Below are 18137 nucleotides of genomic sequence, written 5' to 3'. Positions count from 1 at the left end.
GACATATCCCGGCTAAATGTTATCGGGCGTAATCTTCTAGCTATCAAGCTGTGATTCACGTACTAGCGTATTCCATGAGAAACAGAAGAGCGCTAAACCCAGCCCACATGTCTGAAATGCCCGCACAATTAATGCCTACAATGCTCATGTAATTGTCAATACTTCGGAAATACATCGCCATATGTCCACCACTGAAGAAAAATGGTATGTTGATTTCAAAGGAATGGCATGCAGCCTGGGCGTTGCATGACAAAAACCAACTGAACAAGTGAGTGTCAGCAAACCAAAGCCATGCCAGCTAATTATATTCCTGGTATCCTACGATTGACATTTCCAACATCTTAGCATGCAGTACTTCAGGAGCAACAGCCAATGTAATTGGAAGATGCATTAGCCAAGAATGTTAAAAAATAGTATCAACTATAAACTGACTTCAGTTTATTTGCAGAGCTTCAAGGCGGTATTTCTCCAAGTCAGCATCGAGATCTTCTACAGTTAACTTCTCAACACGATCTTTCTGTTGTGTGCGACCCCTAGCAGATCCATGTCCAATGGCACCACCACCGCCACGGCGAACCCAATCCCCAAGACTAGCCCGCCCTTGTCCACTGCATAAAAATTATGAAGACCACGTGAGAGAGAGAGAGAGAGAGAGAGAGAGAGAGAGATGTTTCACCCAGATACAGCCCGGTAATATATCAAATTCCATCTTTCTTCCTTCCCCCATTCAATTGATATTGGAATTAAGAACTGAAATGCCTTGTTTAATTACTAATTACTATTACGAGTTCAACGAGCATATGATCATTAATTCACCACCAGATGGAGCTCATGAGAAGTATATGAAATGAGATAGCACATATAACTCCATACCTTCTAAAGGCGCCAATTGGTTTTCCTAATATGCTACTTGTACTAGAAGGTACAAAAGCAGGAGTAACCAAATTCACTCCTACAAGCTCAATTTTCATTGGCTTCCCATCAAGTTGGACATTGTTGTACCTCTTCAAAGCTGCTACAGCATCTGACTGGTGTAAAAAGACAACTTCTGCTGTTCCCTAAAAAAAAAAAAGCAATCTTTAAAAATCACTGGAAAAAAAGAAATAACAGAAGAACCTGACCAACTTAATGCTCTAAATATACCTTTGACCTTCCACTCCTATCATAATGGATGGAATATCGTTTCAAGTCACCAACCTCAGAGAAAAGAACCTGCAAAGATGCACTGTCTTTCATTTAGATGCCAATATCATATGATTCAAGAAGACGCAAAGATACTCAATAAAACATATAAAAATGTATTAATTCAGTGTAAGAAATAAACTGAATTCTATACCCAACATGCGAGTTAAATGGTAGCCATTAAAATTCAAATGAATCAAGAAGAAAGGAGAAATGACGAATTATCATCGAGCAGTATTGTCATCTTTATACACAAACTGTCAATAGTTCAAAACTAGCCCATAGCAACTATGAAGATGTTTTCACAAGCAGAAATAATGACTTCTAGCACACATGAATGTGCACAAACACACATGCACCCTTCAAGACATAAAAGTGGGCTCCAATTACTGAAATCACTGAAGGAATGACAAACGAATTATGAGTTCTTAAAGCCAGCTTGAAACAAACAACTATTTAAACAATCCACAAGAAAAAATGCTAACGTATATTTACACAAGTTCAACCATGTCTCTCCTGCAATGAGTACATTGGCAAGCGTTACTCTTACAGAGAACACACCTTGACTCCCAAATAACAAAGCTAAACCTTCAAAACTCACTCCAGATGTGAAGCCAGAGTGGTCATCAAACCTCACCACCGATTCCAAGAGACACTTCATCAAACCACGTAGCTATAACCCCAATATGATGCAAATATTCAACCCCTATCAACTTCCTTGGTAATAAAGAATGTCAAAAGATTCTCTAACTTCTGAGAGCTTTGATGAACCACTCAGAATTTGTTAGAGGTTGATCGTAAACCTCCATAAGAATCATAGTAAAGGTCAGAGTCAATTTAGTCTAGTAGGAGTTAAGAGTCCATTCCGTCCTATTGAGTCCTAGAGTCAAGAATCAATTGTTTATTTATTTTTATTACTTAATCCTAGTTAATTTTGAGTCCTAGTATTGAGTAGTGGTATTTGGGTCCTAGTCTAGTTGGTGTCTAGTTGTTGAACCAGTAGTAAGTTGTGAGATTGAGTTCCAGTAGAAAGTGTGTTCTCATTTAAGTAGAAGTTGAGATGTAAGCATAAATATTACCTAGCTAAATGAATAAAGGCATTGGAGATATATATATATATATATAAAGGCATTAGAGAATTATTTGCAATCAACGTATTAGTTGAAGATTTGAGATAGCTCTAAATATTTTAACCTATCTTTTTCTTTATTTTTTCCACCACCATAGCTCACTAACTCAATCTTCATTCCGCTCTTTCACCAAAACGCTGCCCCATCATGCGTTCCATAACTCGGGCTTGTACCAGAATTCCCCAAAACATTCCATCTTCTAATTCCAACAAATAACTTTGCCAGGCCTTAAACACGAACAAATAAATAAAACAGCATATCTGTAACCAAGAACTACACACACGAGAGAAGAAAGGCTAGTCAAAATATTCAAAAAAAAAAAAAAAAAAAGGGATAGGGAATCCTGATGAAAAAATCACTTGCGGAACGAAATCAATTTAGATTTCTACCTGAATATCGTCGTTAGAAACGCCGTAATCTAAGTTTGACATATATATTTTGGTGCCCTCCTCCGTGTTAGAGCCCCCACCCAAGACCATTTGTTGCTGAAAAATGGGATCCAACACTTGCATTGGCTGCATTACATTCACAATTTTTTTTCAAATGATCTGGCGGTTACTAATAATAACAACAACGTACATAAACCTTTAATCTCGGTTAAGCTTCTTTTTTTTCCTTTTCAGCAGGAAATGAAAATGATGCTGCAAAATGTAACTCCGTTTTCCCGGTAAGCAAACATGATAGGTGGAGAGAAGGAGAGAGAGCCGACAGCCTAACTCACCTGTGGAGCGTAGTACGGCGCCGTTCTAGGCACGGTGCGGTTCACGAACCGACGATCTGGGCCGGGACCAGATGCGCGGCCTCGGCCCCTGGAAGTACCATTGTAACCATCTGATCTCCGACTATTCATGATCACATCGTCAAGAGACATGTCCAGCTTCTTGGACATTTTCGACAGATATTGCGATGATTTGGGTGTAAGGGTTTTGACGGGACGGAAGAAGAAGAAGAAGAAGAAGAAGAAGAGCGGGTAGTCACACAGCGCACGATAGAACTGAGGAATGGGTCTACCGTTTTTCGTTTCCTTTCCACGGACCCGAAGTGAGTGGTAGTGTTTTGGGGCCACGTACGTCTCCATCAAACCCCAGTAGAAATGGGACGCGTGGACATTGGGCTTTTTGGACATTATAGTGGATTTCTTGCTTGAATACGTTGCGCTTTAAGTATTCTTTATTCTCTTTATTCACTTTTTGGAGGATTTGGCTACCTGATAGTTGATACAAGTTCTCGTATGTACTGTTAACTGAATTTATTCAACTCTCCCAACTCTTTATTCCATCCATCTTCAATATGAATCATTCAATTGGGATGAGAAGTTAGAGATAGCTATACCAATGATTTTCTCATATGTGCAGACACCAATAATATTATAATATACCAATACGATAATGGCGTTGAAGCATGAAAATATACTTATAAGCATTAAAAGAATATTAATTATTTTATAAATATCATGAATTATTTAGTAGATAATACTTGATATGGAGGATAATATGCTAGATTTAATTTTAATAAATGCAAGTTAACTGCATTTATTTTGAGAAAATGAAAACGTAACGAAAATGTTTGCATATGCCCTCACTTTACAGCCTCATTGCACGAATGGAGAGCTCGATCAGATACTAACTACTATAAGGCTAATTGAGATTTGACAATTGATTCTAGGCATAATAGGAATGGCGTGGGTGTTATTGTACGTGATTTGAAGGCGAAAATGTTCAAGCAACCTTGGAAAATCCATGACCATCTTGTTAGAACTTATGTCAGCAAAGGTTCTGGGTTTGATGGAAGCTATGCCTTTTTGCCATGGTTTAAGATTGGATAAAATGCTATTTGAAGGTGACTCTTTGCAAGCGGTCAATAGCTTAAATAATTCATATATTAATCTCAATAGATATAGAAAGTTGATTGAGGATGCAAAAAGACTCAAGTCCTGTTTAAATTTAGAGATGAATTAATATAGTTTTAGATAAGTTGAATAAAATATTATTTTTTAATATTATTATTATTTTGATATTTGAAAAAATTGAACCGAATTATATTTTATGTAAAAATTTTAAAAAATTATAATAATAAAATAAAATAAATTAAAATGAGTTTTCAACCCAAACCGAATTAAAACAAAAGTTTTATGATTCCAAAGTTATTTACGCGAGAAGGAATATTAATTCAACATCTCACTATTTAGTAAAATGCGCTACTAATCTATCTTGTCCATGTGTAAATATGGAACGATCTCCATGTATTCTGTCGAAGCAGAGATGTATTGATTGTTTAATCAATTAATGCATGATTATTAAAAAACGAATTGTACAAAACTATTTTCCTATAAATATCACAAGAAGGATAATTAAGTCATTTAATGAGTAGAGACTAGAGTCTCTACTCTCTCTAGAGATCGGGCCGCCCCACGATCGCTCTTTTATTTCAATGTTAACCGCCTCTTCGCTCAGCGATCGGTCACGAGTTTGGATTATTTTGAGACCGCTTTCTTTACAGAAGAAAGAGGTTGAGAGAGAGAGAGAGAGAGAGAGAGAGGGATGGAGGAGATCGATGACGCCGCGGCGTCAAAACCCGCGGACTCGAACCCTAACACAGAGCTCGCTCATAAGCCCTCCTCCAAAGTCAGAGAAGAAGGCGAGCTATCTTCCTCCTCCGACGGCGACGACGACAACGTACTGTTCTCCAAACCACTTTCATCGTATACGGACTGTTAGCGAGATTGCTTTCCGTTAAGGGTTTCTTTGAGTTAACAATGTTTACTTTGGTCAGCTGGATTCTGTTTGGTCGCCGAGGAAACAGAGGATAATTAGAAGAAAACGCGTTTTCACTTTTTCCAAATACGAAATGTTACTTCAGTTTAGTTGATTATTTGCATTAATCTGTAGGCTGGGCTAAATTAATCTTTTATTTTACTTTACTTTCGGGTCACAAATGATAATAAATCTGAGATTTAGAAGTTTGAACTCATATTCCATCGTATAGTTTTCCGATATCCAAAGTCTCTGGTATATCTATATTAATGTTTTTCTTATACATTCTTCAATGGTTTGTTTTCTATAGTTTTCATATTTTTCTCTGCGTACATATTAATGTTTTCTTTTTTCACCTACTATATTTAATTTTTAGGTTCTTCAATAATATTTGTTGTTATATCCTATATAGCAGCATTATTCGGATTTGAAACTTTGATTATATTTTACTCCAAGCCATTGCAGTGAAAACATTGCGTTATATAAAGCTTTCCCACCCGTTCTCCCACCTTCACTTCTTCTTTCTATCTTCTAGAAGTATCGCGCTCGCGCGCGCGTGTGGAATGGAATTTCCAATGGGTTATTTCTGGTTGCCTGACAGGAAAATCCCGCTTGTTCTGCCCTTCAGTCCGCCGGTACTGCTGCGCCACCTGCAGGGCATATTCCCGTTCCTCCAGTGATCAAAGTTACCCAAGGCATTCAGGCGGGTAAGTGTTACAAGTGAAAACAAGAATAGAGAAATATAATTGTTAGTTTTTTGGGGCAAACTTATATTAGGTTTCTTGGGCAAGGTACCTTAGATTCCACTAGAAAAACACATTAATTGTAGGGTTTCAAGATCTATCATCCTATAGATCAAACTCTGTATATACAGTTTGTGAAGAACCAATTCATTTTGTTGAGCTTAACATTTGATCAATCTTCTAATCTCTTATAAATATTTAGAAAAGCTTTGGACCATTTATAAACAATATTATGGAATTGTTGGATACATGGAGTCCTGTTGGGAAGCCCATATTTGATCTACTCTTTGATGTAAGAGAGCATACCGAATCTTGCTATAATTTATGATCCTGTGTTCGGATACTTAAAAAAAATGATCCTATGTGTCCGGATACTCATGCCCTGTATTGATTAACCTTTGATTTGCACTCCAAACTGCTGGCTGGCTTGCTCTGCAGCTTATTTTTGCTGCTACCACATTCTTTTTAATGCAGAACCATATATCCAGTGTTGTATTTGAAAAAAATTATCAACATGCATACTACTACATTCTTTCTAATGTGAAACTATATATGCAGTGTTGTATTTGAAAAAACTTATTAACTAATGCATGTTAATTTAGTTAATCACAAATGAGTTTACAAAAGGTATCTATTGGTATCTATCCAGTTGCTATTTAAGGATATATTAGAAGTAGTGCAAATAGTCTTCTATAGAGAAGTCTGCTCTCTTGCCATCATACTCCGTGGGGTCAGACCTGCTAGATCAGTACCATTGTAATACATACTATCTCCTTCTAAGCTCGTAATACATGTGATTTTTTTTATTTTTTGAAAAGTACATCTGATATTCATATGTTGATATGTATCTTTTCTATACCTTATGCTGATGGGTCTCAATTTGAGACTATAACTCAACATTTATTCTGTTTCTAAATTTGTATATTTTATGGTGGTTTCTTAAGGTTTGAAGAGTGGCCTTTTTTGTTTCATCTTATTGATTTATTTATATTTTTGGAATTGACTTTCATTAATAAATATTATGTTTTTAAAAGTATCTTCAATGAGCTTATCTGGGAAGGCAATTTTATTTTATTTTATTTATTTATTTATTTTTTTCTGGTAATAATTCTACAGGCTCCATTGATATCCATTGCCGAACTTCTATGCAACCAAAATTTCAAAAGAGCTCTGATAAAAACCGAGTGCCACTTAAATCTGCTACAACTGCTTGGCGTCCCCCTTTGGGGCCCAACAATAATAACCTTGTTATAAGATTTTCAGATGATGACAGTGGCAGTGACTCTGAAGAGTATAGACAGGATAAAGCCTTAGAAACTAAAGGCAACATGACGGTGATGGAGGGTAACCGAAGACTGTCTGTGCCATCCTCAGCAGAATCGACCAAGTTACGGCAGACTGCAAGAAATGTAAACAAAGTATTACCCAAAAAAACTTCTTTAAGCCGCCCATTTATGTCTGCGACAACCGCTATCCAGGGAGCCAATTCCAGGGGTGCTGGAAACTCATCAGTTGAACAAGGATCACGATGGAGAAATTTTAATTCCGTAAAAAAAAGTTTAGACCAAGACCACAGCGGTGACAAGGGTGTGGGTTTGAACAATACTAAACTTCAGGACTTGCGGCAACAGATTGCTCTTCGAGAAAATGAATTGAAGCACAAGTCTGCCCAACAAAATAAGGAATCTGCTTCAGTTTTGGACAGGGATCACAATGCTATTAATATAAAAAATGACACAGCTCGGAAACATGATGCAACTTCTGCCAATTCTATACAGTTGGAATCGAAAGAGCCAGACAAGAAACGCTTAAAAGTTGGTGGATCTATCAATGCCCAGCTAAATTCAGGAGACCAGCGAGAGATACCTGCTACAAAATCTACTCTTGTATCAGAAGGGACAGCATTGGAAAGCATTAGTCTGCAAAACTTGAATAAGGCTGATTGTAGCCAAAGAGAAGTTTCCTTGCGGAGAGCAGAGTCAAGTATTGTTAAATTGAAAAGGCAAGATGACAAATGTGTTGCTGTTTCACCTGAAAGTATGCCCAGCATGGCTAATGATGGTAATAATTTACTTTGAAAATTTAACATAGGAGTGCTTTGAGATGCCCCAACTAGTGCCGTGCTTATGCTCTGCAGGTGCTGACATCAATACTGGTTGTAATCAGTCTGGCAGGAGTAGTAGGCAGGTGAATTCTTGTGCTGTTTTAAACCAGACTACACCTCTAGCAAATATAACTTCCAATGCTTTGCCAAAGAATTTGGTGAGTTAATATTTTAATTAAGCAATAGTTGCTGCTCTTAGTTTATGCTCCATAGCAAGGTTTAAAAATTTGATTCCTTTAAAAGCAGCTCCTAGTTTATTTGTACTTGGGCTGTGCCTATTCTTGGTAATAAAATTTCTTATTAATTGTAAAAAAAAAAAATATTCATCATTTATGCTGCACTTCTATTGCGTAATTTTCTTCAGTCTGCTTTGATTTGTTTTGCATCACTCCTATTATATATATCATACAGACCTGCTTGGAATCTTATGAACATATTAGAAATATGGCTCAGAATTCTCTGCATTTTGTATGTATTTTTTAATATTTGTTCACATTACAGAGCAGTTTGGAATTGAGTCAAGAAACTGGGATTGGTTGCCATCAACCACCTGGTTCCCTCTTATACAAAGCAACAACTCAGAACAATTTGATAAGAGGTAGAGACCATCATGAAGTCATACCTAATGATATGACACTCGAGCCCTCATTCAACAACGTATGCCAGGTTCGTTTCCAGTCACCAGGCATGAAGGCCTATATGTGCTTCTGCTTCTGATGTTTTTCTCTTTTTAGGTGATAGATATTTTTCTAGTTCGTTTTGTGTTAAATTTAATTGCATTCTTTTTATTTTTATTATTATCTTTCTCTTATTGTATCCTAGGGATCACTGAACAATGCTAGCTTTTGGAATTATTTGGGCAATTCAAATGTCTCTGAGCACAGCAACATAACAATACAATCTTTAGTTGAAATGGAGGGATCATTGGATAAGGATCTGGAGGAAGCACAAGAGCACCGACGCAGATGTGAAATTGAGGAAAGAAATACTCTTAAAGCATATCGTAAGGCTCAGAGGGCTTTGGTTGAGGCTAACGCTAGATGTATTGATCTTTATCGCAGAAGGGAACACTATTCAGCCCACTTACGATCTTATTTTATGGAGAACTCCAGTTTATTCTCATCCTCGATGCAGCATGAACATGCTGGGGTGGGGTTGGATTATTCAAATAGCATGTCTGAAAATGCGAATCTTATACCCACTCCCGGCCATCATATGCAGCCTGAATTTGATGGTTTTATGCAACCAGGATGTGGTTCAAATACCCATTTTATTGGCAATGCTCCCATCAATGCAGTACATCGACAATTGGGTGGACACAATCTGGGGTCTGAACCTTGCAGTGAACTAGATGCCAGTACATCAGAACCCTTGCCTCATAGGTGCAATAATGCTGCTGATGGAATTCGATCTCCTTCCAATGATGCAAATATTTCAGCAGATGAAGATGAGGAGACTTTTCCATTTGACGTTGAATCTATTCAACCCAGCAATGAATGTCATATAAAAGAAAAAAAATTTGTAAATGGGCAAAATAACTCAAATAATGAGTCAAACAAAAAAATTTTAATTGATAGCTCCCAGGATACTTTGCTTCTTGAAGCAACGCTAAGATCTAAACTATTTGCACAGTTAGGGACAAGAAATTTATCAAAGAATATCAGTTCATGTGATAACACAGAACATGCAGTGGAACAAGCGGCTGAAAACGATGTTGGAAGGGAAAGAACACATACTGGGAACGGTTCATTATCAGGGATAGAGAAACATACAAAACACGGTCACGGAGGTACTTTTCTTACAGGAATGTGTGAGGTGGTCTTGCTGTATCTTCACATAACAATTAGTATCTTCATATAACAATTAGGCTTGGTTTGGTTACACAGTTCAAACTATCTCATCTCACCTCATTTTCTCTCATCTCATCCCATCTTATATAATCATTACAATTTTTTCAAATTTCCACACAAAATATAATAAATAATTCAATTTTTTCAAATGTCAAAACAAAAATAATATTAAAAAATAATATTCTAACAATATTTTATTCAACTTTCAATTTTTATCTCATCTGTGTAACAAAACAAGGTGTTACTTATTTAGGCCATGTTGAGAGTAGAGCCTGTTTTATCATGCTGGTTATTAAACAACTGTACTACCTATTAAACATGCTTGAATATAAGATTTGGTGTTTTTTTTTTTCCTCTTCTTATCTATAGTTTGAATGGCTTATAATGATGTTACCTGTTGGGGTATAGTCTAGTATCCATGCGCAAGTGTGAGATGAGCTGTAGACTTGGGCATCCTGGATTTAGCACCCAGCCCCAATCCCACATTGGGAATATGCGTAACATACATTTAGTGGGTAGGTTATAAAGGTAATCATGGGTGCTAAGTCCCACATTATTGACTTGGTGAAATTGCACTTTGTAAGTGATTCTCGAGAAGTTTCAAATAAACTAGTCTTTTTGGTGTTATGGTGTAGATGTGGTTAGCACTTTTCCTGGGTCATTACGAGGTTCAATTTCGGATAGAAGTTTTATTGGATTAATTGACACAATTTTGATGGGTGGGGTTGTATATATGGGATTTACTCCCCAAGGGTGGGGCTGATGCTTTGGTGAGGCTTTATGTCAGAAAAAAACATAATAATGTTATGAACTTTTGTTGGTTGGAGAATAAAAAACCATGGACACTATTGTCATGGGCAATTCCTATAGATTTCAACAGACTCGGCTTTCATGATTTTCTTGTATCTATTTCTAGTTTTTGATTAGGTGTCTTCTATTGTATTTGTCGTGTGTACTTGGACTATGCCTGTTTTGTTGTTTAGAAAAGACAAAAGCCATGTGCATGGTAGGCTTGTGGTTTGGTCTTCATTGTCTTTCAATTCTATTATGTAATTTACTGGTCCTTCGCATATATTTTATTTGACAAAACCTTTCTTTTTCTGACAAAGATCTACCAGAAATATCATGAATTACAGTGTAAAAACTTCTTTTTATTCAACTTATAAAAAAAACTACTTTTTCTTAAGGAACTTGAGTGGGGATTTAATTTTTCGGGCATGGAAATTTCTTAGTAGTTAGTGTCAGCTATGCCATGAAAAAAGCTTGTAATTGTGATGCGAGATTTGGCTGTGGCTAAATCTATTTGGAAATGCTAGTAGGATTTAATTTTTTCGAAACTGATATTTAATCTCATGTGCTTTCTTAGTTGTACTGAAATTTGTAAGCAGCATCAATCCAATCAGGAGTAATGCTATACACCACACTTTCATCCTATTTTGATCATACTAAGTAGTATGTGGTACATTCATCACCATTAGATGATAAATAAGCATGCAATAAATGATCATTTAATGGTGATAAATGTGCCACATCTTACTTAATGAGATGAAAGTGAGATGGTAGTATGGTGTATAGAATTTTCCATCCAATCAGATCCAACTATCTAGTATAAATTGTTATCAAACTTGTAATCAAAACTCTATATTATGTCTATTGTCTTTAGTTATGAGGATCCATTTGATATCAATCCGCATAGAGTAAAGTGATTTATTCCACTCGAACTTATATTATTTATTTATTTATTTTTATCTTGTTTTACCCTAATCTAGGCACTAATAGGCAAGAAAGAAGTATCATTGAGCCTTCTCTTGATGTTCGGAACCAGCATCAAATTGAAAATGCTTCAAACTCTCACTCCACTACTGATTCCCAGGACTGCAGATTATCTGTTAGGCAAGGTCACCACTTGCTGAATTCTGTGTCATCTTCACCTCCTTCAATTTTGAGGAGTGCATTTTGTCATCTGAAGGTTATGTCTCCAATCGGTTTAGTAGAATTGCAGACCAGAGATCAGCAAAGTCAGGATAATGATATTTACAATGAAGAGAGTGCTCATGTTAACTCTAACAAGATTCAGAGGAACACTGCAATAGCAAATGCAATTAAAGATTTAAGTGGAAGAGAATTTGGTTCTTATACCTGCAACCCCACAGTTAATCCATTTTGGCCCCTTTGCATGTATGAGCTTCGAGGAAAATGCAACAATGATGAATGTCCTTGGCAACATGTTAAGGACTACTCTAATGGAAATATGTATCAGCATGATGATCCTGATTGTGCCGGTATGTAAATTTCTGTGGTGATTTTTGAGACCTGCATTATATTGCTTACTTCCTGAATAGTAGTTTTGCAGATACTCAAATTGGATAAATATAACTTCTGCAGGTTCTTGTAATACGGACAATCTTCATGATTTGATTGTATCTCTCACTAGTGCTTAGTTGTAATTAGGCATGTTCGTTGTATACCACTGGTGTACTTGGGCTATGCCTTTACTATCACTAAAACTTTACTTTTACTTATATAAAAAAAAAACACTTCTGCAGGTTCTCAACCAGGATTAATCTTACATCAACGAGCATGTAGTGGTGCAACAAAAGGTCCCAAGTTTTTTGATGTTACAGTCTCTCCAACTTATCTAGTTGGATTAGATATGCTTAGAGCTGATCCGCTTTCATATCAGTCTGTTCTAGCACGAGTGACCAGTCAATGGTGGGAAAAGTGTTTCAGCATCTCCTTAGCAATATCAAATATGCATCGAAAACCTTTCCCTGCGGATGGTCCATTCTTGCATGGCAGTGATGGTCGTATAGAGATTGATGGCAATTGGAACAGGCAGTCATCATATTTCCAGAGTAGAAACAGCATATTGGTTTGTTTATTGTTCATTGCTTATTATCTTGATTTTCCTCTTCATATAAAAATAGGTTATTCTCTTGATTTAGATGCCTAGCCTGCATATCGCTGCTATCTTTTTAGTGGTCACAACTTCCAGTAGTCTCCAATTTGTTTTTTATTCATGAGCAACTGTTTTATAGCATTGTTTGGTCCCTTTTTGTCTCATCCATGCTAACTTTTTTCTTACATGATGTATGCTTAGAATCAACTCGAACAAGCTTTGGCCAATAATGATCAATCCGTTGAGATGGCGCTTATTATTCTCAATCAGGAGGTTAATAATATAGAGGGTGTGAAAAAGGTAATTTTTATTTTGTGCATTTGGAATATCATCCTGCATTGCCAATATTTTCATCTCATATTTTTGAGCTTTGTAGGCTCTCGATGTGCTGTCACGAGCTCTTGAGACTGATCCAACTTCTGTAACACTCTGGATTTTTTATCTACTTATTTACTATAGCAATACGAAATCAGTTGGGAAGGATGACATGTTCTCTTATGCGGTATGTTATTTATATGCTTCCTATTATAAATGGAGTATGCTATGAAGAATGAGGAGTTTCTGCAAGTGTGGAGACAGGCTTATAGGTGTTGTTGCTATTAGCATTGGTAACTCTAAGAAGGCACTAAAGATTTCTATCTATATGGTTTTGATTTATTAGTCCTAATGATATGCATTACCTATAAAAAAAAGTCCTATTGATATGTATTGATGGCAGCTGTCTACACACCTGATGGGACTTCCTGATTCTCCATAGCAGTGCTTCATACTGAAATTTATCATGTTTGACTTGTATGGATTTGTTGACTCTTGTAATCTATATCCTATATCTGGATTCACGATTGTATTGATTTGTTGTTTCATCTGCCTAGTAATAAGCGCTGGATGAGAGTTTTTTTTAGTATGTGATGCTGCTTATGCATGATTGTTACCATCCAGTGTGTGAGATCAAGTAGGGTGAAATATACCCATGGTGCTCAAATGCATGCCGCCCACATACTATAAATCTGGCTCCAACCAACATACTCTGTCATGGCGGTTTTTTTAGTCTCTTTTTCTTTCCTTGATTGGGTTGGGGGCAAGGAGGGGATGGTTAGTGTTGGTTATTTTCTCGAGAGCATCTCTTTTCTGTTTTACAGCAATAAACGTTCTTTTGGTTGACTTGAAAAGTGGTTATACTTGAGCTTCAAATACATAGTTTGTGTTTCCAGATGTCTATGGTAGTTAATGAAAGCTTCCGCATTTGAGTTGTACTTATCTTTTCAACTGGGCGAAATTAAGTCTCTCTCAATGGGCAAGGCTGGAACTCTACTTATTTGAGGGATAAATTAGTAAAAAGGAAATGGGATCGTTGAGCTCTTGAATCTTGTTTCTTTTACTGTTTGTGTTGGAGCTTTAAGGTCATGCATTCCCTGCTCTTAAAAATGTAAGAACAGAGAGCTCATGAAAGTTAGATTACAAGGAGAAGTAAAAATAATATGGTTTTGTTTGAAATTAATGCAGAATGTTTCTTTGTATAGGAAAACCTTCTTGCCATCATTTTTCTAATTGTCTTTGTTCTTTCATAGCATATTCCACCTTATTTTTCCTGCATTTCCTGTCTGTTTCTAGTTTAAGCACTTTTATGGTTCTCTTCAGCGAACTGACATTGAATTGCCATATGGAAACACTTTTCTCTTGCTATTCAGGTCAAACACAATGAAGGATCTTATGAACTCTGGCTTATGTACATCAACAGTCGTACACAAGTTGATGGCCGGTTGGTTGCATATGATGCAGCCATCAAAGCGCTTTGTCGCCATGCATCTGCTTCTGACAAGGACAGAATGCGTGATAGTGCATGCATCTTAGACCTGTTTTTGCAGATGATGGATTGTTTGCGCATGTCTGGGAATGTTGAGAAGGCCATCCAGAGAAGCTATGGGCTCTTCCCTGCTATGAAAATCTCTAATGAGCCCTTTTCTCTTTCACACTCAGACATTCTTGCATGCTTAAAAATTTCTGACAAATGTGTATTATGGGTTTGTCGTGTGTACTTAGTTATTTACAGGAAACTGCCTGATGCTGTGGTACAGAGGTTTGAATGTGAGAAAGAACTTGAAATAGAATGGCCTTTTGTTGATCTGATAGATGATGAGAAACGGAGGGCTGTTGAGCTTGTGGAAGCAGCAGCGAGTTCTGTTGATTCGTATCTCTATTCTGAATCCCATAAAAGTGAAAGTAATCTGAGATCAGCACAGCTTTTTGCTGTCAACCTTATTAGGTGCCTGATGGCACTTGATTGCTTAGAAAGCGTGAGAAACTTGTTGGACAAATATATTAAGTTGTACCCATCTTGCTTAGAACTCGTTTTAATATCGGCACGGACACTGAAACATGATTTTGGAGATTTGAGCTATTTAGGGTTTGAGGATGCTCTTAGAAACTGGCCAAAAGAAGCCCCTGGAATTCACTGTATCTGGAATCAATACGTTGAATATGCCCTCCAGAATGCAAGTTTGGATTTTGCGAAGGAACTTATTATCCGTTGGTTTCACTCAATCTGGGAAGTTCAATGTCATCAAAGCAGATTATCAGAGGCCGTGGATGGTGGTAAGTCTTGTCGCTCACAAGGATTGGCTTCAAATGCAAGTCCAGAAACATCGAATTCCAATCCTAATGGGATAGATCTAATGTTTGGTTATCTCAATCTTTCTCTTAAAAAATTATTGCTAAATAACCACATTGAAGCCCAGTTAGCCATTGACTGGGCAATGAAGGCTGCTACTCCAGAATGGTTTAAGCATTGCTTGAGAGAGCATGCCATGTTTTTGCTCATTGCCAAATTATCATTGAAGGAGGATTCTCCTATCGTTGGGATCAAGAACATATTGGAGAGTTATCTGGATGATGCCCGACTTTTCCTCATCTCTGTGCCATTATCAAGAAAATTCATTGATGATGTCAAGAAACCAAGAGTTCAACAGCTAGTTAATAACATATTAAATCCTGTTTCATTTGATTTCTCTCTGGTTAACTTGCTGCTTGAAGTTTGGTATGGCCCATCTCTTTTACCCAAGTTTGGTGAGTTGAAGAATTTGGTGGATTTTGTCGAAGCCATCTTGGAGATATTACCATCTAACTACCCGTTAGCCATGTCTGTCTGCAAGTTGTTAAGCAGAAACTACAACTTTACCAATGTTGCTTCTGCTGGGATTTTGTTTTGGGCGAGCTCGACATTGGTCGGTGCAATCTTTCATGCTATTCCAATACCACCAGAGTATGTATGGGTAGAAGCTGCCGATATTTTGGGCAATATTGCAGGTAATGAGGCCATCTCTGAAAGGTTTTACGAGAAAGCTTTTTCAGTATATCCGTTCTCTGTCAATTTGTGGAAATTCTATTATAACCTATCTAAGACCAGAGGAAATGCTAGCACTGTGGTGGAAGCAGCAAAAGAAAAGGGCTTTCTATTTGATTAAAATCTACTTTAGATATAGTAGAATAGTTAGGATGTCAGGCCAGTAAGACAGCATTTGTTCATGGAAGCTTGGGGTCAGTTTTGTTTCTTAGTGAGGAGAGAGGCCTGGAGTCTAGCTGATACCATTTTAGTTTAGGTTGAACATCTTTGTAAGTTGGTGGGTTCCAGTAACGCTATCAGAATGTTGTAAGATGTTAACGACTCACGAAGACACCAGAAATAAGCACAGGATAGAAAACAAAAGAGGTTTTAGTTTTCACTTAGCTGGCAAAGCAAGGTTTTGGTGGTGAAGATACTCGGATACGGTTTAGAAGAGCCGTCAGGGTTGGGATTAGAGAGAGAGATTAGTGGTTTTTCGCTTTCTTCTTTTGTATTCTCTTTTCTTTCCTATTTTTAGGGTGGTTCTTGTTGTCTTCCATTTTGTTCCCTTTGTTATGGGGGATGATACTGTCTTACCGTGTTGATAAATTGTAATTACCCATGTTCTTGTACTTGTACTTAATAGTCTATAGATCAAATGAAGGTGAAAGCATTTTTCGGTAGTTATGGATAGTGTTACTGGAAATGCTTGTTTTCTTTCTTTTATTTATTGATTAATAGTTATTATTTGTGGATTGCTATTATTCAAGAATCGATTTAACGATAATGGACTTGTTAAGATTGGCCGAGTTGCTGGATTGCATGGACACCTTGATATTCCTAACTCGCCTGCCATAATGCAGTTTCCTTATCCATTTCTATGTGGGGGTTAAAATTGCATTAAAGCTTTTTCAGTAGCTTGAACCCAAATCCCCCAATCCTTTTTTCCTTTGCTAGACTATTGTTTAAGGGGAGCTCACAGGTCAAATATGAACTTTATGGAGTCTGATTAAGATAATTAACTTTATTTCCTTCGGAATTTAAATAAAGTGACTAAATAACCTTTTGATCGAATGACATCTCTACCTCATATAAATAATGGAAAATGCTAGTTTGTCCCTTCAAAATGCCCCCGCTTTGCCCCCCAATGCAATTTTTTATTTTTATTTTTGGAAAATGCTAGTTTACTTCCCAAAATGCCCCCCACTTTGAAAGTGTTTTTTTTTTTAAGTGTGTTTTATTTATATTAAAAAAAAAAAGCTAAAACAAAAAATTTGCACTAGGGGCAAAGTCAGGGCCGAATAGCATTGTCCATAGATAAATGCACAACAAAAATTGTCGACATCAAAGTTCAAATCCTTGTAAAACAAGTTTTCCAAGAAAATATAAGCAATCATGGCATTTATGCTTCTCGGAGCATCTTCATTGACTTGATCAAATTCCTCTTTAAAATTTAGCCAATATCATATTTTTTTGCATTTGCCTATTTCATTTAAATTCAATCTCTACATTGGATTAGCCATTTACTCTCTATATAATAATAAAATATTATTAATTTAATAATTTTTTATTTAATTTATTTGTATCACATTTTATAATTCTACCAATTTAATATTGATAATAATTATATTATAATTAAATTAAATTAATATTTATTACATTTATTAAATATTAAATTAACATTAAATATTAATATTAATAATTATTATATTCTAATTAAATTAATATTAATATTTATCACATTTATTAAATATTAAATTAATATTAATAATAATTATATTATAATTAACTTATCATTATAATTAACTTCATAATTAATATTCTAATTAATATTAACTAATTAATTTATTTTTATCACATTTTATATTTAATAATAATAAATCGAATCAAATTTCTTAATTACAAAAAATACTTACATATTTTGTGAGAGGAGTGAGAATTGAATATTTTAATGTTTGGCTAACCTACTGTTCATCTACCAATTTGGAGAATCACTGTAGTAGAAGTCTAAAATTTTATTGAGATGCCCAATCCAATGTGGTGGTTTTTTGGTATATATTGGCTAAAATTTAGTTATTATTGGACTTTGGCCAAGCCCTCTCAGCTGAAGTACATAGATTGGGCTTCTGTTTGGTATCTGGGCTTCGAGCTCTCCCA

General features: G+C 36.2%; 2 protein-coding genes across 5 annotated transcripts; one reads left to right on the top strand and one right to left on the bottom strand.

Moving 5' to 3' along the window:
- Positions 1 to 128: 128 nt before the first annotated feature.
- On the bottom strand, positions 129 to 3453 carry LOC121236654 (THO complex subunit 4A-like). Its single transcript, XM_041133093.1, has 5 exons — positions 3034 to 3453; positions 2702 to 2827; positions 1144 to 1212; positions 874 to 1058; positions 129 to 608 (listed from the first exon to the last, which is right to left on the bottom strand). The coding sequence occupies exons 1-5, from the start codon at positions 3436 to 3438 to the stop codon at positions 434 to 436; spliced, it is 960 nt and encodes a 319-aa protein (XP_040989027.1). The 5' UTR covers positions 3439 to 3453; the 3' UTR covers positions 129 to 433.
- On the top strand, positions 652 to 16663 carry LOC121236630. 4 transcript variants are annotated; one of them, XM_041133076.1, is made up of 12 exons: positions 652 to 669; positions 4827 to 4987; positions 5667 to 5772; positions 6925 to 7869; positions 7946 to 8070; positions 8414 to 8578; positions 8735 to 9701; positions 11532 to 12044; positions 12309 to 12634; positions 12863 to 12961; positions 13038 to 13163; positions 14350 to 16663. In XM_041133076.1, the coding sequence occupies exons 2-12, from the start codon at positions 4853 to 4855 to the stop codon at positions 16120 to 16122; spliced, it is 5280 nt and encodes a 1759-aa protein (XP_040989010.1). In that variant the 5' UTR covers positions 652 to 669; positions 4827 to 4852; the 3' UTR covers positions 16123 to 16663. The 4 variants fall into 4 exon arrangements, with proteins under 4 accessions (XP_040989010.1, XP_040989020.1, XP_040989015.1 ...); XM_041133086.1 differs by lacking the exon at positions 652 to 669 and having other exon boundaries at positions 4755 to 4987; positions 6925 to 7845; XM_041133081.1 differs by lacking the exon at positions 652 to 669 and having other exon boundaries at positions 4755 to 4987; positions 12309 to 12628.
- The last annotated feature ends 1474 nt before the right edge of the window (positions 16664 to 18137 follow it).

The sequence above is a fragment of the Juglans microcarpa x Juglans regia genome, chromosome 1D, assembly GCF_004785595.1.
Source record: "Juglans microcarpa x Juglans regia isolate MS1-56 chromosome 1D, Jm3101_v1.0, whole genome shotgun sequence".
NCBI lineage: Eukaryota > Viridiplantae > Streptophyta > Magnoliopsida > Fagales > Juglandaceae > Juglans > Juglans microcarpa x Juglans regia.
Note: the sequence above shows the minus strand (reverse complement) of the source record. Positions and strands in the feature narration are given on the sequence as shown.

What these genes read in the sequence shown, in the direction of transcription:
- LOC121236630 (XM_041133076.1), top strand. Translation starts at nt 4,853, where the DNA reads ATGGAGGAGATCGATGACGCCGCGGCGTCAAAACCCGCGGACTCGAAC. An exon ending in GCCCAGCATGGCTAATGATG is followed by an intron (nt 7,870 to 7,945) that starts GTAATAATTTAC and finishes TATGCTCTGCAG; the next exon opens with GTGCTGACATCAATACTGGT. An exon ending in TACAAAACACGGTCACGGAG is followed by an intron (nt 9,702 to 11,531) that starts GTACTTTTCTTA and finishes ACCCTAATCTAG; the next exon opens with GCACTAATAGGCAAGAAAGA.
- LOC121236654 (XM_041133093.1), bottom strand. Translation starts at nt 3,438, where the DNA reads ATGTCCAAAAAGCCCAATGTCCACGCGTCCCATTTCTACTGGGGTTTG. An exon ending in CGCCGTACTACGCTCCACAG is followed by an intron (nt 2,828 to 3,033) that starts GTGAGTTAGGCT and finishes AATGTAATGCAG; the next exon opens with CCAATGCAAGTGTTGGATCC. An exon ending in TTTCTAACGACGATATTCAG is followed by an intron (nt 1,213 to 2,701) that starts GTAGAAATCTAA and finishes GCATCTTTGCAG; the next exon opens with GTTCTTTTCTCTGAGGTTGG.